The following is a 25,643-nucleotide window of genomic DNA, read 5'->3' as shown; positions in this document are numbered from 1 at the left end:
TCTCATACGAAAATGAGCACATTGATGTGGGATATCATTCCACTCGTGAGGTACTTGAGGAGAAGCTCATCAAGCTTGTCAAAATTTGCACAAATGACAACCCTACTGGTATCTAAACCACAATGAGCTTGTCAAATTTTGGTTATGGACCTTGGGCAGAGATCCAAATATGTCAAGAGCTTGATAAATTGCATCAGAGAATTGTGTGCATATTCATGCTTACCTGTATTGTGTCATCACAAATCCACGTCCCTGATTTTAAAGCTTTCACTTCCAATATCTGAACATGCAAACTTCAAAAGTTCTGTTTAGTAGTAAACCCAACTCTGTAGAGGGCTATCCTAAATATGTGACAACTTTATTAAATGAATCAACAAGAGTTTTTTGGAGGCCTGTGACAGCACATTACAAGCAGACATTTATTGAAAAAAAGGAATTCATACACCAAAAAGGCTTCGCTGAAGGGAGATAATTCTTTACACTAATGGACCTCAACAATCCCAAAAGACTTTGTATATTCAGCTATAAAACTGTTAGTACTGCCATGGAGTCACCTTCCAAATCAAATCTATTGCCAGGCTGATCACACAACTACTCTACTACAATATTGTAATGGGGTGCATGTAGTTGCGATAAGTGATGACTGTGGACCCGATACATGACCGGCTTAAAGGACAAAAATAAATGGCTAGCCATAGCAACTGCCACTGCTTCCAAACGCAAAAGGCATTCTGCTCCCCATTCCCACCCCATGCCATAAGTTCAATCAAGTCAAGCTGAGGATTCATACCGTCCTGTCAAGTCACTGACCTCGTTGTTTGAAAAGAGACGCCACATTGCTGCTATAAAACTACCCAAAATTGAATGACACACACTTGAGACTGCACAAGGGACAGTAGATAAGGGGTTGCTAAAATGCTGATTTGCAAGGACGACTCCTAAAACAGAATTCTGCAAAAAAAAATCAGGAAACAAATTCGTCAGAATCAGTGTTAATATGAACTAGTAAAAGAGGCATATGTTAGTCATGCGTCTTCAGACTGTAAAGTCTGACAAAATGTGTACCCTAACAAAATGTGCAACACAGCCTTCTCAATATTTTCAGGCTCGATATTTGAACTAAATTTACTATCAAAAAGGCACATTTCGACCCATTATACATAATCAATCGCACAACCGAACTAGCCCCTGATGAGCCAAGATAGCTCCGTATAGAGACTGCCTTCCAACAATAATAGACCAACTGTACTTGCATAAAGCTCAGTACAGAACAAGTTCAACAGGTTTAGAAATAGCTTTTAAAGCTATGCATATGTAGCATCAAATGCTGCATCAATATACATTTACAAGCATACATGCATATCTATTATATCCACCAGAAGAGAAAGCTCTACAGTTGATTGATGTGTCATTAGATTGAGTTGGATTGATACTTTTCATTCTTGTGGTCAAAGTTCCGTTTTTGGAGGGATTCAAAAGTTAAGTTTGGTGAAAGAAGGATTTTTTAGCACTCTCCTAATGTTGGTGACATATCTGGACAATACAGTAACACCTGAGAGGCTGAATAATGTGGGTAAGGAGCATGACAACCACCTTGAAACTGTTCGAGTATTCTGCAGTATCTTGTAGATAGTACAAAGAGTCTTTTCCGACTGGCATTGGATCTCTGTTAGGTGATTCATTGTTTGAGGGGAGGGATCTTTAGTCTGTGTGATACCATGATCCACAGAGACACTCTGTAGCTTGGGTGGCACAGTCTATGTGATTTTATTAGCCAGAAGCGATATGGACGACCCCACACCATAAACAAGGGAGCTTGAAGAGGTTTTCCCTATGAAGTACTAGATTGTAAGCCCTGTATTTTAGCAGGCCTCAGAAATTTCCTTAATCCCACACATTGTGGAGTCCTAAACAATAAACTGATGTCATACAGCACTGGCATGGGAGAAAAAGCTTGTCATAGCTTTAATTATCTTAAATCTTTGCATGTAGCATTGGATTTACAGCTTACTCCTACATAGTTGTAGAGACCCCCACATAAAGAGGCAGCAGAAATAGTGCTCTACTGTTGAGGCTTATCTGAGCCATCAGGAAAACCAAGTCAAAGCCTTGGGGTCGTTCCTACAGATTCAAGCACCGATTTCCACAACTCCAGGTGGCTGCTTCAGCCCTGATAACATTGTGTTGATGGCTCTTTGACACATCCAACATGTTACACCAATCAAGATCAATACTGCACCTGTCTTTTTTCAGCCTACGAGCCCATCAAAGAAACGATGCATTGACAGGCCCTACAAACTCTCTCATGTTATCACAACCAACAGAAAGTAGCAAATTGGTCTAAACTTATGAACTACAAGGACAAACAATCGCACAAAACACACAAAATAGGCACACCTCTATATACCAAGTAAAGAAGATACAAAACTTCTAAAAAAATACCACCAGTGATCAATACTACAAGTCAAGATATGTGAGCATTGTATATACCTATTAATTTATAAGTGAGTTAATCAAAAGACGAAGGCAAAACAAACGAGAGGAGCTTGCTTGAATAAAATATATCTATTTTTTGCAAAACGCAACTTTAAGTGCTATGCATGATGAAAAACAAACAGCACATGCCCATTCCTAAGCAGCTAACATGCACATCGAACTGAGAGTAAGTCAAACTCAAATGGTTTGATGTACAAGGCTTAACAAGGGCTAATCCCAAAATTAGCCACAACATGGTCACAAAATTGGTTAGAAGCATTTTCCCCCAAGAAAAGAGCCCATTGGACACCATTGCAAGGCATCATACTAATCCTACGAGACAGTGCTAATCCTACTAATGATCCCATACATCGGGCATGGACAACCCTGACTGGACCTCAGCCGGATATGTTGGAAAGTAAAATTTTCTGCTAGAAAGAATTTTAACTTGCTAGTGAACCGTACGTACTAAAATCTCAAGGTTGTGTCATCATTCAAATATGATTTGATGGGACTGAAGTCTGATACAATCCGGTGTATCTTGTACATTGAAACTGTAAAGTGTAGTACAGTCTTTTGCCGCAGATTTCAGTAATATTTCCGATTCTTGTGTATTTGCATGGTGCAATTCTGGTATGATAAATAGAGTTCAAATAAGGGGCTCAAAAGCTCTGAAAGTGGCCTTTGAATGATCTAAAAACTATTTTCAGTCATAATGTTTCCTGCCAGTCAAACATGCAAGTGTAGGAATATATGTCGTATGTCTGCATATATGGGTCGTTTGTGTAAATGTCCGTCTGCAATCTGAGGGCAGCAATTGCTAAAAATACAAATTTGGCAGTAGGTGGCCAAAACTGTCATTAACTATGTAGCAAGATTATAGACAATGTGGGACACACCACACCGTGAAGTATCTCAGATTCATAGGCATTCTGCAAGTCTGCTGGAATGTTTCTAACTCGGATTGTATTTGATCAGACTATCTTGAGTTTTATTCCTGGAAAAATGTCCTAGTTGCTTCCTCACATTGTCTGAACAAACCAACTTTAAAAGAAAGATAGGTATATATTCCCTTTCATCAAATCTGGCAAGAAGAATGTATGTAAGTACAAGCTGTGCTTCTATTGGAAGTTTGTGCTTACTTTTCAAGGAAGTCATTTCCTAGATTTATGATGGATCTGAAATTAAGTTGTGCAACATGTTGTGGATGCTTTGTGCAAAATAACAAAAAATTCATTTTCGTGGATGAATCGTGTGTTCCCCAGCCACATTGTAACATGTTTAATTCGATGATTTGAGGTGATTGGTAGTCGAAAGATTTCCACAAACAACATACCTGCATGCCAACCTCAATGGAGATCGTTCGAGCTATGGAATCATGAAACCCCAACAACCTTGATAGCAAGTAGCCAAAGAAAAACCCTGTGGCATGCAAAGAGCACACTGCTAACAGAATCTGGCCACCTGACGAAAGTATTGCTTGGGCATTTTGAGCAATTGCACTAGCACATAATCCAGCAACAGTAATGATTGCCACCAATGGTGCGATTGAGGAAATTCTGCTTACAAACTTTGGAAAGTAGTGCGCCATTGCTACTCCAGCCAACACTGGCAGAAGCACCACCTAATGAGAAGTTTTGACATACATTTTCAGAAAAGTAAACGTTAATTGATCTTGGAACATAAAAGAGTTTTGGCCCAGTTTTAGTCTGTTCCACCCTGCCATGACTTAAGACGATCTGAAAAATAAGTAGCCACACCTGAAGGGTGGACATGAAAAGAGCAGTTGCATCAACAGCTACGTATTGTCCTGCCAGTTTTGCCGTCAAAAATGGTGTCATCACCTGCATTCTTCCATTTTGCATTTTACAACTCTTAGCAGTGAAGAAGCAAAAGCTATCAAAGCTAGCACCTAATGTTAAGATCACTAGAGTCAAAAGATCTGTCTTTGCTCTTGAGATGGACATACCACAGCTAAAAAGGTACTGACAGAAGTCATGATAACTGAAAGTGCCACGTTTCCACTGCATTGCAAAAAACATTTGATCAACAGATGCCTTCGATAAAACCATAATACAGCTAAGCACCAACAGACGAGAATAACTAACCGAGCAAGATAAGTCACAACATTGCTCGCCGTTCCTGCAGTTCATAGTTGAACCAACCAGTTAAGGTTTTATGAACGTATCAAACAGAACATAGTAATCAACGTGTAGCTACAAAATCTAGTATGATAGAGCTTTAGAAAGATGTACAGATAAGTTTTTCATTTACACTGTTGTTACTACAAGATAAAATTATTGCAGCTAAATTCTTTCATCTAAAGCTTCGATTAAGGATTAACCAAAGCTCCAAATCTTAGGATTTGGAGAAGGATTTACATTCCCAAAGTACAAGGGTTTTTAAGGTATAATGGTTGGCCACTTAGAAATATAATTAACCCCAAATTGATGGAAAGACAAGTCTTCCAATGCCACAACACAAATTGACAACTAAAAAGATCAGACCAGACACCAAGGACGCATAGAGCTCTACAAGAACATTTGCGATAAATCGACACATACCAGTATCACTATGATGGGACCTAAAAACACCATTGATGTCCTTCCCACAATCATTCAGCCGCCCCTTCCAAGAGTGCAGTTTGTTAATACAATCAATAAACTAAATAGGAAGAATAGTTCAAATAGGTAGAAGAATGAAAACACAATCAAAACTAGAGGATTGCTGATGGTGACACAGTGGTGCAGCCAAACTTGGCAGGCCCAGAGAGGCAGAAAGCAAGTGTATAGAAGCAGGCAGGTGGACAGCAGAGTACTTGGGCAGCTGCTTGATGCAGGGTACAGCAGCTACCGCCAGGATATGTATGCCAAATGTGGCAGTTAACAGGTTAACGATGGTTTTCAAGCTTTGCTAGCCAGGGATGCTTAAAGATGCTGAAGGATGGTAGGTTTCATTATCAAATGGTGCCATGATGTGTATGCAAGTGCTTGCTCCATTTCAGCAAGTTCAAAGCTCCTTGGATGCTTGGAGTCCGATGTCTAGCATATCTCCACTGAGATGCTATGATAGGCTATGGGGGCTCAGGTTTTTCCATGGTCAGTTGTGGCCATGAGATCATCCGCAAGAGCGATGGTCCTTTTATGGATTAATTTCATGTGGTGCAAAGCTTGAGGTGGACAGTTGGCTATGTGACATCCCTTGCGGCCACTTGCTCAATTCGAAAGGTGGGGGGAAGCTACTTCTTGGAGAAGTGGGATTATGGTGGAAATTTTTTTTGGCTCAAAAGTGATTGGCATCAGAGGCGAAGAGGAGCTAAACAGGAACTTCAGGTACCGGCAATTGAAGGTGATCGAGGGCGGGGGAAGCAAGCCCAAGCAAGAGCTAACCTTAGTTGTTGGTTTCTTTCCCTTGATTTCTATTTAATTTTTGGGACCCTCTTTTTGAAGTCACAAATGGCGGGACATCGTATGGCCAGTGTGAAACGGCCTGCGGCCGAGAGTTTCACCGCAACAGTAAAGGCCTGGTCGACAAGAGTTGGTCAAGCCAGTCGGCACTCAAATCCAAGCAATAAAAGGTTGTCTAGGCTTAGTTCAAAGTCATTGAGGCCCCACGCGACACTTATAAGTGGGTGGGTACTAGGAAATTAACTCAAAAGAGGCAAGTGGATACTTGGCACACCAGATTAATTTGTCAGACTCATCCCAAGAGGGGGCGCCCATTTTGAGAGAGGAGGGCTGATCTTAATTATTAAGTGCCTACACTCTGTGTGTGTGTGAGAGAGAGAGAGAGAGAGTAGTGGGTGCAAGTTTTACAGCTTCAATGGAAAGCTTGCCTTCTCCCTTGTTCTATGTAGCACGATAATTCTACTCTCGTGCGTCTCTCTCCCCCTTTGAATACAAAAACGTAATGCCCAAGCTCAAGGGCTTTCCATCTGTATGTACAATTGTGTGAGTTCATGCGCGTTTGAAGGCAAGAGCCTCTTGCACATGTACTGGATTAGCTAATTGCTAATCCCGGCAAGTACAAGTGAATTCGGAGAGATTTCACGCAAGAAATCTCGTCCGATTCAAAGGGCAAGTAGCCCTACAAATGCGGGAGCTCGAGGGCTTGCTACGGATGCGACTAGCACGTGAAATGGAGCACAAAACAGTAAATTACAGCCTGCTGTCTATTTTCGCAGGTTTAGCATTTTGACCCTTTTTGATCCCTAATACCCCTAGGACCTTTGGGGAAGCAAGAGGATCACTGTATAGGTGATCTGGTGCATTTTCAGGGCAGAAAACAAGGAATTCGGCGTGCTGCAGATTCTCGCCAAGTTTGGGAAAGTGCTCAAATGCGCTAGGAAAGTCACCTTTTGCACAGGAATTTTGCCTGTGAAGCCTCCCACTATAGTTATGCTGTCAAAATCAGGCTAGAGTAGGTCATTTCAGTCCGGTAAAAGCGGGACAGCTCATAGGAATTTGCATGTTTTCTCCCAAGTTTAATAAATAGTTAGAACAAGAAATACCGAAAGGGGGCGCCAGTCTTTGGGGCCTACAAGGTGTCGCTGTCTGCTTGGAAGCACTCTAGCTGTTTTGTTTGAAGTATTAAATTCTAATCCAGGTTTATTCGTGAAGTTGCGTTGTGTCGTAAAGTTCAAGTAAAGATCAGGTGAAAGCTAAAGTCTACCGCCTCTAGCAAGTCTACAGGCCGATTTCACTATCTACGTCTTCCAATATTCAGCAACGCATAGACCATGCTTTGGATGGCTATTCAATGTTGGCACGCTCCTATTGTAACATACTTGGACACCCCAAGTTTAGGTTTTGTCACTACACGAGAGATTCACTTAAAAACACTTCAAAAAATATATAGTGGACTCGGCCCGGCATAGTTCCGTGGGTATTTCTTTAGTATTAATCTTTGAGCCAAGTACAACTCCCGCAGGTCCTTAGCTCTCAGACTCTACGTCCAGATGCTCTAAGAAGTGAGGCCCTTGGGCCCTGTTTATTCTTACAAAGGGATGCTAAAAGCAGAGCCCCCAAAAGCAGTGAAACTTAAAAACAACTGCCCCAAAAGCAACTTGCTCAAAATCTGCCAGTAAAAACAACCATCGCAAAAAGCGAAATTCCGTACGGTAGGCCACATCAGCATGTCAGCGCAAAAAGCGGAAAATTCGTATGTTGTGCCACATCAACCTATCAGCGTGATTTATGGAATCCGTACGGCCTGCCACGTCAACGTTCGTACAGACTGTCTGCCACGTCAACATCCGTACAGTCTGCCTGCCACGTCAGCAGTCTGTCTGTGTGTGTGTGTGTGTGTGTCAAAGCAAAACTGCCACCTCATCAATTTGTGACATAACCCCCTCTTGAAAGAATTGTAATCACCCTTGATCACACCTACAAAACAGACAGAGGCCATAAACCATTTCAACAGACACTGACTCTAAGTAACGACGCACTAGACACGACACATCTAGCACTTATACGAAGACAACAATCACATCACTACACATGACATCACATGACAAATCAATCACAGAAAAATTCATTCCAAAGCTCAAACCATGATTGCCAGCAACGTATTTAGCAACCGCATCTAGATCCATCCCGGACCTCACTGATCTTCGATTAACTAATCCTTATTGCGATCATGTCTATAGAGATTTTTAAGGCCGAAATGGTGCAGTCATTTCGTCTTTCAGTTCCTGCACTCAAACAAGTCACATGAGAGAGTACAAATCATTCATGTTCAATCTCGGGAATCCCATTTCAAACAGTCATACAACAAAATACTGTCAGCACAGCAATATCCCTAAAACCCAAAGGGATATTAGTGATTGTATTCAATCGCGGTAATATGTGAAAGGAGCGGAGTGACTCCCCTCTTGTGCAATCCCTCTACACTAGATTCGACCCTACTAATCTGCGGGATCTCTCTGAGTAGACGCAGCTAAACTGAATGCTTCAAGGTAAAGTTCCAAAATCCGAGGAGTATCTGCTAGGTCCTCCTCCTCCATCCACTTCGCATCCAATGCCGGATAGTTCTTGAATTAAACTTAGAACCGTCGAATCACTTTACCTTTCATTTTTCTTTCCTAGTGTACCAAAATTTGTTCAGGAACGAGTATCTCCTCGCTCTCTTCCACTTCGGGTTGCTCATCAGGCTCCCCATCAACTGGCACCTCACCTTTAAAAGGTTTCAAGAAACTCACATGCAATGCATTGAGAATCTTCCAAGTATCTGGCAGCTTGAGTCAAAAGGAGATGTCATTTATCTTTTCTTTAATCTGGAAAGGGCCATAATACCTCATGCTAAGCTTTGGGCTCCTTTCCCTTTCGTTTTCTTAGGCGTGCCTTTTCATAACGTAAGAGCACCCAATCGTCTTCCTTTAATTTCAAGTCGCGTTGATGTCGATCTGCTGCCTTCTGGCGTTGTACTTGAGACTTCTCTAGAGCCTCGTAGACCTTGGCAAAAGCAATGTCCAAGTTCCTCGTGTACTGGTCGGCTTCAAAAATCTTTTCTTTAGTGCTGAGAAAGGGAGGAACCTTCTGAGCACCTTCAATTATCTCAAATGGCGCTTTCCCCGTCAAAGAGTGAACCGTGTTACTGTAGGCAAATGCCACCAAAGGCAAAAAAAAATCCCATTGAGTCTTCTGATCAGAGATGTAAGACTTCAACAAATCCAAAACAATTGAATTTGCAACCTCAGATTGCCAATCTGTCTGCGGGTGGAAAGATGACGAGAACTGCAACCGTGTGCCAATGTTCTCCCAAATAGCCCTCCAAAACAAACTCGTGAATTGGGGATCTCTATCGGAGACTATGTCTCAAGCATGCCATGTAACCAAAATATATGTGCAATGAATAGTCTCGCTAAATGGTCAGGCTTGACTGTTTTCTTCATTGTAATGAAGTGAGCTTGCTTGCTAAATCTGTCAATGACAGTCCAAATGCCATCGTGCCCACTCTCTGTCTTCGGGAGATCAAAGATGAAATCCATTGCAATATTGTCCCAGGGGCCGGTGGGAATAGGTAAAGGCTGTAGTAATCCTTGTGCCTTATGCCTGTCAAACTTGACCTTTTGGCATACTAAACAACTACGAACAAAGTTGTCCACATTCTTCTTGAGTCTCGGCCAAAAGAAATAACGCTCTACCCCTTCCAAGGTGGTATCGATGCCACGGTGACCCGTAAACAGTGGACAAAGGCACTCTGTCAAGACCTTTTCCCTCAAAGGCTATGTGACACACAACATCGTTCTCTTCATCAAGTAGCCATCCCGGATGGAATATCCTGGAACTCTCTCCCCATTCTTTGCAGTTTTGCGAACAAGCCATTGCTATTGGATTTCTCACCAAAACCAAGCTCCCTGATTTCTACAAGTCCTCGACAGCAAACGTCAAATCTCTCCCTTAGCCATCTGGTGTGAGGTGTATCTCCATAGGTCCGGCCAAGACAAGCTCGCCACACTCTAGAGCGTCAATATCCTCGGCTTTACAACTTTTTGTAGTACAACTCACGAAGTAATTGTGTAGAAACTCGCCATACGTCTTGATCTGAGCGCGAGACTTGATCTCTAGTTGAGCTCCCACATTAACATTGCCAAAACTCTCTTAAGGACAGACGTTAAGTCTTTCAGTTTCCTTCAAGATTTGTACATCACTATGATTTCATAGATTCGGATCTGTGGCGTACTGATCAACCATATCCTCAAAGCTTCTATGATGGATCGTGGAAATAGCCAAGAAGAGGGTCTTCCGAGACAATGCATATGTCACTAAATTTTTATGTTCCTAAACATGGGCAATCTGGAAGTAAAAATGTGAAAAGATGTTAGCCCACCGCATTTGCTTTTCCGAAGCTCATTCTGTGACAAGAGGTAGCGCAGACTCTGATCATCTGTAAAAACTATGAAATTGGCTCCGAGTAGATAATATCGCCAATGTGCAAGAGCATAGATCACTGCCAATAGCTCTTTCTCATAAATCTGGGCTACCAATTCTGGCCTTGAAAACATTCTGCTTTCATAAGCAATCACTTGGCCTTCTTGCATCAAGACCGCTCCTAGACTACGACCACAAGCGTCACAGTAAACTTCAAAGGCTTTTGCAAATCTAGCAAAGCCAACACTGATCCAGTAGTCAATTTTTCCTTAAGTGTCTGAAAAGCAGTCACCTTTGTCGGTCCCCACAAGAAAGGGACTCCTTTCTGAGTTGATCACTATAAAGGCGAAGCTATCTCTGCAAACTTTCGATTGAACCCCTGGTAGTAAGAGCACAAGCCCAAAAAGCTTCAAACTTCATGAACATTCTTCAAGTCATGCCAATCGCGGATAGTCTCAAATTTGGCCGAATCCATCTATACTCCTACTGCTGAGACGATGTGTCCCAAGAAATGTATCTTCGACAAGAAAAACTCGTTCTTTTTGGCATTAATAACCAATCTATGATCGCGCAATGCCTGAAAGACCTGTAGCAGATGGTGTAGGTGCTCTGCTTCATTCTTGAAGAAAACTATAATATCATCAAAGAAAGTGCCCACAAAAGATTGTTGCTCTAGAAAAATCCTACCCATCATTCGGTTCCTCGGGCGTAATTCCAAGTTGAGCCGCCAATTCGGGTGATATAAAGTTGGCCTTGGCTGCTCCGTCAAAGAAGATCGGGGCCTCTTGGTCTCGCACTTTGCCCCATGCGCGGCAAAGTTCTACTTTCATCCATCTGATCAGGGTCGGTCCCCACACACTCTGGTACCAATCCTGCTTTCATCTTTCCCTTTCTTCCACACTCTTCAACTGCTCTGGAACTCTCTAGCTTGTCTTCTAATTGTCCTTTGGGTGCCTTTTTGGGGCACCGTGCTAATATATGTCCCCATTCCCCACATTCAAAGCACTTTTGTCAAGCGGGGACAAGTATCTTTCTTTTTCCAAAACTTCCCTCTTCTTCTGCTACCATTATTGGAGTTGTGTCCGGTCCTAGTTGTCAAAGGTTGATCAGTTGGATACGTAAAGAGTATCCGAATACATAGGAAACCCTTGCTTAGCATGTCCCATCAGTTGCATGCGAGCACTAGCGCACTAGCGTCAGCGCTAGTGGTGGTGGTGGTGGTGGTGTGGTGGGGGGTGGGGATAAAGCCATAGCTCTCTCTCTCTCAAAGCTACATAAGCTATCTCTCTCCCTCGTGCTCAAGGGGGGACCTTAGCTCTCACATAGCCTTATGCTCTCATATCTCTTTGATCCTCAAGCCAAAACTCCATAACTCTAACCTTCCTTTCTCTCATCATCATAGCCAAGCTCCCATAACCGAGCTCCCAAAGCTAATCTCCCTTAGCCTTAAGCCCTCATAATCATAACCTTTAATCTCTCTTATACACTTGTAAGGAGCTAAAGCTCCATAGCTCTCAAATATTCTAAACTTTTGATTTCTCTCTCTCGCACACCCTCAAGCTCCCATATTTCCCTCACATTTGGCTTCAAGGAGAATAAGCACGGAAAAAGGATCAGGAGGAGCATTAAAGAGGAAAGTCGCAGAAGAGGACAGTAAGGAGGATTAAAAGTGGATTAAGGATAGCATTAAAGGAGCATCAAGGGAAGCATATAGGAGGTCAAGAGGATAAGCGTCATAGATTTGCTAACAGTGCTGTCAATGGCACAGATTTGTATCCAAATTCCATACCAATTATTAGTTGATAGTTTGGCACATTCAAGTTGTCATTTGTGAAATGTCAAACTGTCTGTTGGCTCAACTGTTTGGTGTTGTGCATCATGTTGTGCGAACCCATATCCCCCGACAACGTCCTGCTTTCCGTTAGTTTTGACTTTGTATCATTGATTCCCGTCTGCAAGTGGTGCTGCCGGTAACCAGTTACACTCTTCGTTGCCTACTTTTCTTCAACAACTCTAGCTTTGGACTAAGATGTTGACAGCCTTGTGTGAACATATGATAATTTGTACTTATGGCAATGGATATTCAATTATACAGATCTCATCTATGGGTGTGCTTATGGTCATATATCTGGTTGTTCATATGCTACTTCTTTAATCTCGGCCTATCAGTATATCTGTGTTCTTTTTAAAAGGTCTAGCCGCCCGCCTCACATGCACAATTCTTTGCACTCTTAGAGCATTGATTGGAGTCGAGCCTTTCCACAGCCGCTAGCATTGGCTTATCCAAACAAGCATATCATCTTTCTCCACTAGGTATACATCATGTTGATGATGTGGTTGTTGCCAATGGTAAGGTCCTTTCTTTTCTTGTAATCAGTAAGGCATGGCATTTGAGCATGCATCACCCCACTTGAGACTTTGCAGTGTAGGATTGGTATTCTGATCGAGGAGCTAGTCCTCTTTTGGTTCTCATGGGCATATTCCTTATGATGCATATCATTTGTCATTCCCCGGCCATGGATTGTGGGTCATCGATTTCATTGATGGCGTCCAAACGCCCTCTTGTTGGTTAAAAACCACCTTACAAAACATTTGGAAGGGTGATCTCCCCACATTCCATAAGCACCTTTAGCACCGAGACTGACATTGGTTTCCAGCTTCCATCGCCGGAGGCAGCTGCTTGTAATTAGCACATTCATTAGCAGCAGCGGGGCTCTATTTTGTGCATAAATTGTTACTACTGTACATTTTTGTAATCAAAATAACCTTCACCAAAACAAGGCGTGTGTCTGTGCGTGTGTTGGTGGGTTTGGGGGGGGGGGGGAGAGAGAGAAACCTCCAGGACAACAAGCAACGAGAACCAATCCAGCAGCATAATGAGGTGGCAGCTGAAATAAATGGCTTAAAAATGCACCTGCACTTGGCATTACCTGAAATGCAAGGAAGGCAGTGCAATAATTGTTAGTTAGATAATATAGACAAGAGCTTGTAAAGGGAAAACGACATCCAAAAAAATGTAGTTTAAAAACAAGCATATGCCTCTCCATGTTTAAAAGAAACAAATAGCATCAACATAACAATTCATTTGAATTGCACAAATAAATGCCAAAACTTAGCAGCGTTTGCAGAAGCAATATATCAATGAAGGCCACCATTAATAGTTTCCACAAGTAAAGAGGGAGAAACTCAAAAAATGACAAAAATAGTAGTTCAATGGATACAATCATGATTGCACTTAGTAACCTGAAACATTTCACTGAAATGTTTCAAAATTTGGCACATTTTTGAAATTCTCATTTTTGTTAGACTAAAGTTCCACTATTGGGCTTCACATCATACTGAGATTGGATTTGTGTGTGTGTGTGTGTGTGTGTGTGTGTGTGGCACATCCATCTAATTCCCAAGAAAACCCTTTCGGACACCCTCCTACATGATGAATAAACCTAGGAACGTCGGAAAAATCTGGAGTCAACCAAGCAAAAGGGTTTCAAAAGTTCCGAATGCTCCTAGCACGTTTTTTTCCTCTAAGATTTTTTGCAGATTCAAATACAACAAGCTACACACCAATATACCATAGGTGATGGGACACAATTAAAATGTAGCGTGCATGCACATATGTGTGTATACAAGCACATGCCTGTAGGGAGTATGTGAGGATTCGTAGTGCTAATCCTGGAATTAAGATTAAAACTTCATACTTAAGATTAAATGGAGACTAAAGAGCTCTCTCTCTTTGACAAAAATCAAGCAAGCAGAAAGACACTTCTTTATTTCTCTTTTAAGAGTGATGTGGCTGGTCATGGGTAAAGGCATTCACTAGCACTTACATCTACATCATATTGTTGCCTTTTGAAAGAAAAGGACAGTTTCCTAAATACATAATCTCGGATAGGATAAATTTTGTAACGCCAAGGTATTTCCAATATAACATCACATCCTTGTATTGGACAAACTAAAAAAAACTCTCGATCAAAGTACTTTCCAATCTTCAAATTCAAATGCCCTTACACATGAGTAAAGTTCGTGGTAAACCCCTCAAAGGCTGAACCAGAGCTAATTGAAGTTCCCAACCCCTCGGGAGTGAGAATGAGAGATTCTAAGGTGTCCAAAGAGATGAAGTTGTTTGTCAAGCAAACAGGATCAAGACTCTTCGCTCATTCAAACTGCCACACCCCTTTAGTAGATGCCCTTTTCCTTTCTCCTTCCTGGTGTTTGCTTGTACGTAAGGGATTGAATTTGACGCAGGAGGCAGAGAATCTTTCTTTAGGTGTGGGCAACCTGGTTTCTGTGGCCTTTCTCACTACAAAAGAAACATTTGCCCTCTCTCATGTGGGTCTTCAAAACTGAGAGGGAGTCGAGTACTTCCTTTGCTTAGCCCGCTCTCGCTTCCTTTCTTGGCCTTTGGGCTGATCTGAAGGCCGCTTTCGAGGGGATGCAAATTTTCAGCAACCAAAGTAGATTGCTCTAGATTCTTCTGAAGTGTCGGCTGAAGTCCAGCTTCAAACGTTCGCATCTTCTCTTCATTGAAGACTTTCATAAAGAGGTGACCTTGAGATAGATCTCCCAAAACTTGTCGACGTAATCAGAAACACCTTCATGCTCTTTTTGGGAGAGCCAATCCCATTCTTACTTTACATCTCTGCCGAAGTCAGGGGGAAGGAACTGAGCATAGAAGTGCTTTTTGAATTCCTCCCAATCTTTGAATTTGCGTCATTCCAAAAATTGTGGTAAGTGTCACGGGACGTGGCAACTGTTAACTATGTCACGAGGACGTGGCAACTACTAACCTTAGTTGTTGGTTTCTTTCCAATGATTTTTGTTTGATTTTTGAGACCCTCTTTTTGAAGTTGTAAATGGTCGGACATTGTATGGCCAATGTGAACGGTAGTTTCACCCGCAGACGGGAAGCTGGTCGACACTGGAACTCGTATAGTAAGAGGATGTCTAGGTTCAATTCAAGATCATGTAGGTCCCCCTGTCGCACTTAGCAAGTTGGTGCAATAAAGACATAGTGCCAAGGTGGGGTCACCGAGGGAAAGTACCCAATAGCTGGGCCACATTGCATTTTTGGATGCGGTCCAGTGGGGATCGATGGTCAAATGACCAGTGGGAGTCCAATGGAAGCATCCCCTAAAATTTAGGGAACTGCCATTTTGGTTCATAAAATCTGTTCGCCTCATTACCTCCGAAATGACAAGGGGAACATTTCAGAACTCTGTTGCAAAGTCAACTGGGCAACCAGTCGGGAGATTTTTAAGTAGGAAGCCCAAAACGGAAAATTGCCTGCAAATGTGCCAAGTGGCACTTTCTCATGCACTTTCCTCATGCAGAAGAAGAGGGTACTCGATTTCTAGCGGGGAAGGCCTCAATTGCAAGCTTGTCACAGGTTAAGAGCTATTGTCTGCAAGCTTTCCCTCTCGTGTACAGTGTACTGCAAGAAGTCATGTCCTACATACTCTACACTGCTCTTTCTCTCCCCTACGTGCAGTAATGTGATGCCCCACAAGAGGGCTCTTCATTTGACTCATGTATAGTTGTGTGGTCATATGCATTTTTGCTGAGGCAACAGCCTCTCTGAGCAAGAACAAGAGTAGCTAACTGTTGCTCCACAAGTAGGCACCGGTGAGGGTGATAACCTCACCGTACAAGTGCATTTTCAGCGCTGGTTATGCGCTGAATTTGGACTATTTTTCAGCCATACAGATGCCAGAACCATTGGGAACAGTGCCCCACTATTAGAGGACAATTCAAGGACTGTTTAGGGCTGAAAACAGGGCAAAACAAAAACCAGTAAATACAACGTGCTGAATTTACTATTTTTGGGCAGAAATCAGAGGGTTTATGTCAGTGGAAGCGAGTTCCAGCAGGGGAATTGGTTTCGGGCACGTTTTGGGGTTGTTATGCTACCGAAATTTCGCCAAAACAAGTGGTATCTGTAACAAACTGCTGACGTGTCAAAGCCTAAAGAATGGAGGCAACTTACAGATGATGTGGCTGCCCGAGAGCAGAAATCCTAACCTTAATTTCTGCCAGAAACCCTAACTGTTGAAACCCTAATTCTGGAAACCCTAACCCTAAACCTGCAAACCCTAATTCTGGAAACCCTAACCCTAAACCTGCAAACCCTAATTCTGGAAACCCTAACCCTAAACCTGCAAACCCTAATTCTGGAAACCCTAACCCTAAAACCTGCAAACCCTAATTCTAGAAACCCTAAGAAGAACAAGCAACAGAAGAAGAAGTCCTACCAACTTATGGGGACCCCGTTCGATGGGGCCCCAAGTGGCATAAAGGCATTAAAAATAAAGCAGAACACACTCAAAAGACTTTGCACATCAAAATATGATGATGTGGCACCTGTACGGACGTCCCGGAATTCGCGGCGGATTTTTAGGGAAATCCCGAAATTTTAGGAAAGTGATTTTTTTTGGAGTCAGCTTTTCATATTTGATGCTTTTAGGCTTTGGGCCTTTATATATGAGCCTTGGGGGCCCTCTCTGGCACTCTTCAGCGCGCAGATTGCAGAGGAGGTGCTCCTCGGCTGTTGTACTTTGCGAATCAGCAGTAATATAAAGAAATACCGAAAGGGGCGCCAAGGTTTGGGGCCAATACTCTTTGGGGTGGAATTCAGCCACTCCGTGTCGCGTGTCGTCTCTCTCTTTCTCTCAGTTCAGTTGTTATTGAAGTGCTAAAAGTCTGTTCAGTCTGTTCTTTTCTATTGGCACGTGGTGCCCACCTTGTGACAGTGGTATCAGAGCATCAGGCGTGTGCTTTTCTGAAAGCATCCCGGTCCTACAAAAGAGCAGGCAGAGCTATTGGAATTGAATTATATTTGAGGTATCATCCACTCCCACCCTTACTTCATCGCGCATCGGGTGTGCTCCCGTCTTCACCGCTCATGTCTTACAGGGCATAAGCCAATTAAGATCACTTGCAAGAGAAGGATCCAGATTTGTTTCAAGTCACTGTTTTTCTCAGAAGCAGTGCCATGCAGATGTTGATGTCTACAGCTACCAAGCAACATACTCCAAGTACTTGGCAAGCTTTCAAGAAAATTTTTGCCCGAAGTTATATGGTTTCTGACATCTTCCTTCGGAGTGCAACTTCTGGCAGAGTGGGGTATCCTGAAATGCTTGCCATGGAAACCCTAGCAGATCATAACTTGAAATTTCTCGACATCTCTCAGTAGATGTCTCTTCACAAGCAGATGACCTTGGAGATTCGGTGCGATTGCTATCTTGGGACTACCATCGCCGCCAAAGAAACACTGTCTGTCCAAGAGCTGATGGACCATGCTATGCTCGGCTACGACTTCATGGAATGAACCTAACCCTAATTTTTGGTGCAGGTTCCAGGATGGAAAGTCCGTCGACTTTTCGAGCTCGACTGATGTCGAGATTGCGTTTTTAAGTTTGAAATCTGTTTGAGAACTTGTTTGGTGATCCTGTTTGAAATTTGTTTGAAATGGATGGTATCTGTTTTGAACCTGTCTTGGTGCCGATTTGAATTGTTTGACTCTGGTTTTAATGCTGGTTTCATTGATTGGTGATTTTTACTCCCGAGTGGAGGAGTGAGAATACTATCTTGATATTGTTTGAACCTCGGAACGACGCAGGCCGATGCCTGGGGAGCGTTTCGTTGTATGCTAGAAAACCTCCGAACGACGCAGGCCAATGCCTGGGGAGCGTTTGGTTGTATGCTTGAACCTCCGAGCGACGTAGACTGCGGTCTGGGGAGCGTTTGGTTGTACAGTCCTCTGAGCTCATGGCCCGGACCTTCTTAGGTTATTTGCGGGGAGAGTGACGAGGTAGTCGTTAAGTAGCTTCATACCGCAGACCGTTTGTCTCGAAGGAGTGCTCAGCGGCGCTGTTTGTTGTGTCTTGTAACATGCATATGTGAGCATTTGTGTTGCATTGTGATGTGTCAATTACTGAATATTCCTAATTGGATGAGATTGCCTGGGTATGTAATTTTAGTGCATCAAGACACCCGTGGAAGATCAGTACGGTCTGGGTGTGATGACTAATTTTACTACGCCGGAATATCAAGAGTTCCGATCTAGACGAAAGGAGAAGCTAACTCCTTGATCAAAACAGCCGATAGGAGCAGCTAACTCCTTGATCAAAAGAGCAGAAAGGAGAAGCTAACTCCTTAATAAAAAGAGCAAACTGATTGTCCCTCGGAATGTCCCTCGGAATGACCCTCGAAAATTTTTGAGCTAACTTGAGTTGTTTTGCAGATATGCTGTAATCGCGGACGATTACTCTCTTTCAAGAAGGGGAGATGTAACAAACTGCTGACGTGTCAAAGCCTAAAGAATGGAGGCAACTTACAGATGATGTGGCTGCCCGAGAGCAGAAACCCTAACCTTAATTTCTGCCAAAAACCCTAACTGTTGAAACCCTAATTCTGGAAACCCTAACCCTAAACCTGCAAACCCTAATTCTGGAAACCCTAACCCTAAAACCTGCAAACCCTAATTCTAGAAACCCTAAGAAGAACAAGCAACAGAAGAAGAAGTCCTACCAACTTATGGGGACCCCGTTAGATGGGGCCCCAAGTGGCATAAAGGCATTAAAAATAAAGCAGAACACACTCAAAAGACTTTGCACATCAAAATATGATGATGTGGCACCTGTACGGACGTCCCGGAATTCGCGGCGGATTTTTAGGGAAATCCCGAAATTTTAGGAAAGTGATTTTTTGGAGTCAACTTTTCATATTTGATGCTTTTAGGCTTTGGGCCTTTATATATGAGCCTTGGGGGCCCTCTCTGGCACTCTTCAGCGCGCAGATTGCAGAGGAGGTGCTCCCCGGCTGTTGTACTTTGCGAATCAGCAGTAATATAAAGAAATACCGAAAGGGGCGCCAAGGTTTGGGGCCAATACTCTTTGGGGTGGAATTCAGCCACTCCGTGTCGCGTGTCGTCTCTCTCTTTCTCTCTCAGTTCAGTTGTTATTGAAGTGCTAAAAGTCTGTTCAGTCTGTTCTTTTCTATTGGCACGTGGTGCCCGCCTTGTGACAGTATCTAGCTGGATACAGGTAAAGAATTCCCAAGACTCTTCTTGTAATTTACCCTCTTAAAGTATAAAGTAAAACGAAATAACGAAAGGGGCGCCAATTTTGGGGCCTACAGGTTGTCGGCGTCTGCTCGGAATATTCTAGCTTCCGAGCCGTGCGTGTGCTTTAAGTGTTAATTCCCGTCGCACGTTACCTTTCCAAAGTTCACTCTGTGTGTGTCTAAAGTAAAGAATTTCGGGTGAAAGCCAAAGTCTACCGCCCTACAGGCCGGTTACATGGTTCCGTTGCCGGGACATAAATCACTTTTTCTTCAAGAAGTGAGCCTCGGTTGTTTTGGGTAAAGACACAGAGTACAGGAACACGGGATTACACTATGGCCAACAATGGGAAAGGCATTATGGAAGAGGGTTCCTCTCCGCAGGACAGGCAGGAAATTCCTATGGTGTTTGAGGTTGGCGAGAGTTCACGGCCACCCCCATCTGCACCTTTTCCTACTGAGAATGCTCCTCTAGTAGAGGGCTTTATGACTTGGCGGCGTTCAAGACTCAGTTAGTTGCCGCCGTGAATGTGTTTTCGCGATTGGTGCAGAACCCAAGGTTTATGGAGTTCTTGCAAGCGCCACCAGTGCCACAACAAAATAGCCAACCTACACCACGAACAGAGCTTGTTGAGGCTCAAGCCAAAGTACTTCATGCATCCCAGCAAGATAGGAAGCACTCGCATGTTGCGGAGTCAGGGGCTCCAAAACAGGTTCCTCCCGTCCTTAAACCGGTGGTTAGGACACCTATTCCACAGGCTATGTCAGTTCAGCCCGCCACCTTTCAGAGCCCGCATGTTATCTTGAATGGACAGGGAACTGGTTACCAAGCAATGCATCCAGTTTTTCCACCACCCACGGTACATCTTGGGTATTTTGAGGGTGGACCTGTGTTCTAGATTATGGCTGGTTATGCGCCTGGAAACCAGCCGTACATGCCAAGAGCAATGTTTGGGGGTATGCAAGGTATGATGCCAAACCCCATGTATGGTAGCATCGACATGCAGAAAGGTTTTTAGAGCAACCAGAGAGCCAATTTGGGGTGCCACCGGGTAATTTTGGCATGGCTGGTTTTTCTGGACAGCAGCCAGATATGGCACCTATGACGCAATGATCCCTACTACAGTCCCCATGTTGCAGACAATTCCTTATGACAATTTGGGGGCATTGGAAAAGCTGAAAGCTTACAATGAAGGTGGTGCAGCTATAAAGTTTAGCACTTTCAGCGGCTTCGAGGATAAGGGAAAGTCTCTTACTTTCCTCCAACAGTTTGATACAGCTTATGCAAGAGGGAATTTTACAGAGGCCTCTAAGGTCAGGAAACTTGCCACTTTCTTGAAAGACAATGCGCTTACATGGTGGACGACATTGCTAATGCAAGGACAAGCACTCGCCACATGGGTCTACTTCAAGAAAATGTTTGCATCTGCTTGGCTGTCAAATGAATTTGAAGCCGACGTCATGACAAATTGGCACCAGCTTACTTCGGCTACTTGTAAGATCTTGCTGGAGTACAATCGGAGGTTTTGTAAAGCGTTACTCTCAGTGGTTTCCGAGCAACGAAAAAGGAGGGCAACAGAAGAAAAATTCAGCAAAGAAGCCCTTTGTGAAAAGGGCTCCTGAGGCGTCACATGGGTTAGAAAAGGCCAACAAGGATAAGGACTCAACCAGGACTCCTGGAGCACAGGCAAAGAAACAGAAAAGGAAGCCTTTTGTGCGTAAGTCGCTTGAGGAAAAGAAGGTCTTAATGGCTGAAAATAAATGCTTTATATGCGAGCAGCATGGTCACTTTGCTACAAATTGTCCACAAAGGAAAAGACCAACTAACTCAGATGAAAAGAGGACCAGAAAGGCAAGAAGCCTAAACCCACGACAGGTTTGGTGCCATATATGGTGGGTGACAAGCCCAGTACAAATGCTAGCGAGTAATGCAGAGCATGGGGTAAAGTTAGAGATCAGGCAGCACTCATCTTCTTTGATCCACGTGCCAAAGCAAACTTTGTCTCACCAGAGTTAGCTATGAAGCTGGGCATCAAAGATGAAGAGACGGGGCACACGGCAAAGGCAGGGTTGGCATGTCCTGGCTACTCAGAGTGTGTTACTCCCATTATTGGAAAGCTGTGTCTGCATATTCAGTCACATGTAGACACAGAAGAATTTTATATCATGCCATTGAAAGGGTGTGATGCGCTACTTGGAATTCCGTGGATGTTCAAAGTACATAGCGTGTTGGATGTCTTCGCAGGACGATCACCTTTCAACATAGGAGCAAAACTCATGTTTTGGATGTAAAGCTCAAACGGGAGTCTGTCCCTATTGTAGCTGCTTCAGCTATCACTTCTGCCTTGAAGAGACATGTGGATGCCTATGTGCAAGCATGCCTGATTTGTCAAAAGGTCAAGTTTGACAGGCAAAAGGTACCAGGGTTGTTACAACCACTGCGGATTCTGGATAAGCCATGAGAAAGCATTGCTATGGATTTTGTCTTTGATCTTCCAAGAACCCCAATAGGGAATGATGGTATATGGACCATTATCTGCAGGTTCAGCAAGCAGACCCATTTTATCCCTATCAAAAGGAAGATAAACATTGATCAGATGGCACGCTTGTTCATGTACAATGTGTTTAAGTACCATGGTATGCCACAATCGATTGTTAGTGATCGTGATCCTCGCATGACAAGTTTGCTTTGGAGAGGATTGTTTGAGAACGCGGGGACTACGCTCAAGTTTTCGTCTTCGTTTCATCCACAAATTGATGGACAGTCAGAAGAGGCTAATTCTACTGTCTTGGATCTGTTGAAATGCTATGTGTCAGATAATAAGGGCAAGTGGGAACAGTATTTGCTTACGCTTGAGTATGCGTACAACAATACAGTGCATTCGTCGACTCGTAAGGCACCTTTTGAGATTGTTGAAGGCGGCAAAAAGGTTCCTCCCATTTAGCATACAAAGAACAAGATCTTTGAGATGGATCAATATGTTGAGAACATGGATGAAATGTACAAGAAAATTAAAGTTGCCTTGGAGAAGACTCCAAGCAAAGCAGAAAAAGGTTGCTGACCGTCACCGTCGTGAATTGTTGTTGTCACTTGGTGATTGGGTTCTGTTAAGGTTTGAGAAGGCAAGGTTAAAGAAGATGAAGGGCAAGGAACGGCTCTTTCTTAAGCTCAGCATGCGTTACTATGGGCCTTTTCAAGTGCTTGATAAGATCAGCGATGTGGCTTGTAGGCTGAAATTGCCTAATGCGTGGAAGATTCATAATGCATTTTATGTGAGTCTTCTAAGACCCTTCGTGGGTGATGTGCCAGAAGACATGTCAGATGAGCATCAGCCAAAAGTTGAGGAACTTGATGAGATCCTAGTACTTGAGCAAGTTTTGGCACATAAGGACAGAAAAGTTAAAGTAGTTTCACCCGCAGACAGGAAATTGGTCGGCACAGGAACTCGTATAGTAAGAGGATGTCTAGGCTCAGTTCAAGATCATGTAGGTCCCCCCGTCGCACTTAGCAAGTTGGTGGATACTAGGAAGTGAACTCAATAAAGGCATAGTACCAAGGTGGGGTCACCGAGGGAAAGTACCCGACAGCTCGGCCACATTGCATTTTTGAATGCGGTTCTAGTGGGGATAGATGGTCGGATGACTAGTGGGAGTCCAACGGAAGCATCCCCTAAAATTTAGGGAACTGCTATTTTGGACCATAAAATTTGTTTGCGTCATTACCTCCGGAATGACAAGGGTAACATTTTAGAGCTCTGCTACAAAGTCAACTGGGCAACCAGTCGGGAGATTTTTAAGTGGGAAGCCCAACAAGGGGAATTGCCTGTAAATGTGCCAAGTGGTACTTTCTGGTGCATTTTCCTCATGCAAAAGAAGGAAGCCCAACAAGGGGAATTGCCTGTAAATGTGCCAAGTGGTACTTTCTGGAAGCCCAACAGATTTTTAAGCGGGAAGCCCAACAAGGGGAATTGCCTGTAAATGTGCCAAGTGGTACTTTCTGGTGCATTTTCCTCATGCAAAAGAAGAGGGCGCTCGATTTCTACCTGGGAAGGCCTCATTTGCAAGCTTGTCACAGCTTAAAAGCTATTGACTGCAAGCTTTCCCTCTCATGTACAGTGTAGTGCAAGAAGTCATGTCCTACACACCCTACACTACGCTCTCTCCCCCCTACGTGCAGTAATGTGATGCCCCACAAGAGGGCTCTTCATTTGACTCATGTATAGCTGTGTGGTCATATGCGTCTTTTGCTGAGGCAAGAGCCTCTTGGAGCAGGAATAGGAGTAGCTAACTATTGCTCCAAAAGCAGGCACCAGAGAGGGTGATAACCTCACCATACAGATGCGTTTCCAGTGCTCGTTATGCGCTGAATTTGGACTGTTTTTCAGCCATACGGATGCCAGAACCATTGGGAACAGTGCCCCACTGTTAGAGGACAGTTTAGGGACGCTTAAGGTCTTAAAAAAAAGAGCAAAAACAGTAAATACAGCGTGCTGAATTTACTGTTTTTGGGCAGAAATCAGAGGGTTTATGTCAGTGGAAGCGAGTTCCAACAAGGGAATTGGTTTTGGGCAAGTTTTGGGATTGTTATGCTGCAGAAATTTCGCCAAAACAGGTGGTATCTAGCTCGATACACATAAAGAATTCCAAAAACTCTTCTTGTAATTTACCCTCTTAAAATATAAAGAAATACCAAAAGGGTAGCCAATTTTGGGGCCTATAGGTTGTCCGCGTATGCTCGGAGCATTCTAGCTTCCGAGCCGTGTGTGTGCTTTAAGTGTTAATTCCCGTTGCAGGTTACCTTTCCAAAGTTCTCTCTATGAGTGTTTAAAGTAAAGAATTTCGGGTGGAAGCCAAAGTCTACCGCCCTACGGGCCGGTTACAGTAAGCCACCAATTGCTAGTTGTATCCTTAAGATACATGCTAATATGGCACAGTTTGGATCGTTCCGAGAAGTTGCCTTCTACAAAGGCCATTTCAAATTGACGGATAAAAGCTAGAGCCTTATTGACCACCCTCCTTTCGTTGTACGATTCGAATTTGACATCCTTATCTCCAACCTTGAATGTTTTCTTCTTCTTCTTGTGGTGTCGAGACCGATTCTTGAAGATAGCTTTAGAATCTTTATGCACAAGGATTCCGTGTCGACTCTTCAATCGATCCAAGTCTTGTTCTTTTGCTTCCCTTGGTTGCTCTATGAGCTCTTCTCGATCTAGCTGCAACTCTTTGCCAGGGACTATATTATCCAAGTTCTTCATAAAGGAGTATAATTGGAGAGTAACTAGGCGAGGAGGAAAGATCTTCTTCATGCTAACGGGAACTTCCCATTACAGGATCCCTCTGGGACTGTGTTGGAGCCCGAGTCTGCGGTATTTCCTGAGCCGGCTTTTGGAGATGCTGAGGTGGCTTCTCCACCTTTTTTCACGGGTCTTAAGCACTTGTTGCACTACCACCTGAGGGAGAGCGACTTGTACTTCTTCCATCTGCTTCATAAGGAGCTCAAGCTCTTCTGGTTGTACTGCCATGACAGATATGTCTCTGCCAAGAATTGTCTCTAATTAGGAAAGGAATAGAGAGGTTCTTGCTCTAATACCACTATTAGAGAATCGGAAGCGTGCATTTAAATACTTTGGAGTTAATTAATTTGTTCCACGTAGGATTCCGCACAAAATAATACTCAGAAAAAAACAATGCAGAAAAAGAACACAGCACTGAAGATGTAGCCCGCGGCTAGTTCCCCCCCTTGAGGAGATTTTCTATTAGTTCTGAACTATTACAAGCACATAAATTGGAAGAGTTTATATTGTTCCCTATCTCGAGAGACTATTCTGATGCATAAAAATGCATGTATTCATGAACCTAGTTGGTTGAAATTTGTCATACCTGTAGCCGAGAGCGGCTATTTCTGTTTTGTTCTAGAGAGCGGCTATCTGCTCACTTATGGGGTACCACAACGGGAGCGCCTTGGCTGAAATCAACGACTCAAATTCGATAGAATGCTGAAATACTAAGCGGACATCCAATACTTCGCTTGTCTGAGTGTGGCTATTCCTCGTGGGGAGTCGGGACGCACACAAGCTTTAATGGTTGTCTGACACCTCCATCGCAAGTTGCGTACGTTCTACACGGCCATCATAAGTCTGAGCTAGAAATTGTTGGTGGGGGAGAGAGAGAGAGAGAGAGAGAGAGAGAGAGAGAGAGAGAGAGAGAGAGAGCTCTGGTGGGTGTGCTTTGCTAGTAGAC

General features: G+C 43.5%; 1 protein-coding gene across 2 annotated transcripts in view; it reads right to left on the bottom strand.

Annotated features, from left to right (window-relative positions):
* Window positions 1–397: 397 nt before the first annotated feature.
* Window positions 398–25,643, bottom strand: part of LOC147426174 (putative sodium/metabolite cotransporter BASS1, chloroplastic) — a 36,517-nt gene continuing 11,271 nt past the window's right edge. The window contains exons 3-8 of one of the 2 annotated variants that reach the window (XM_086497885.1): window positions 13,183–13,276; window positions 4,584–4,617; window positions 4,445–4,499; window positions 4,236–4,319; window positions 3,812–4,099; window positions 398–951 (exon numbers count right to left, since the gene is read on the bottom strand). In XM_086497885.1, the coding sequence (XP_086354011.1) occupies window positions 772–951; window positions 3,812–4,099; window positions 4,236–4,319; window positions 4,445–4,499; window positions 4,584–4,617; window positions 13,183–13,276 (735 nt within the window). In that variant the 3' untranslated portion in view covers window positions 398–771. The remainder of the gene's footprint in view (window positions 952–3,811; window positions 4,100–4,235; window positions 4,320–4,444; window positions 4,500–4,583; window positions 4,618–13,182; window positions 13,277–25,643) is intronic. The other variant, XM_086497886.1, reaches the window with a different exon arrangement.

Source organism: Adiantum capillus-veneris, chromosome 24, assembly GCF_014529385.1.
Source record: "Adiantum capillus-veneris isolate H3 chromosome 24, ASM1452938v2, whole genome shotgun sequence".
NCBI lineage: Eukaryota > Viridiplantae > Streptophyta > Polypodiopsida > Polypodiales > Pteridaceae > Adiantum > Adiantum capillus-veneris.
The sequence above is the reverse complement of the archived record's forward strand: the minus strand, read 5'-3'. Positions and strand labels throughout refer to the sequence as shown.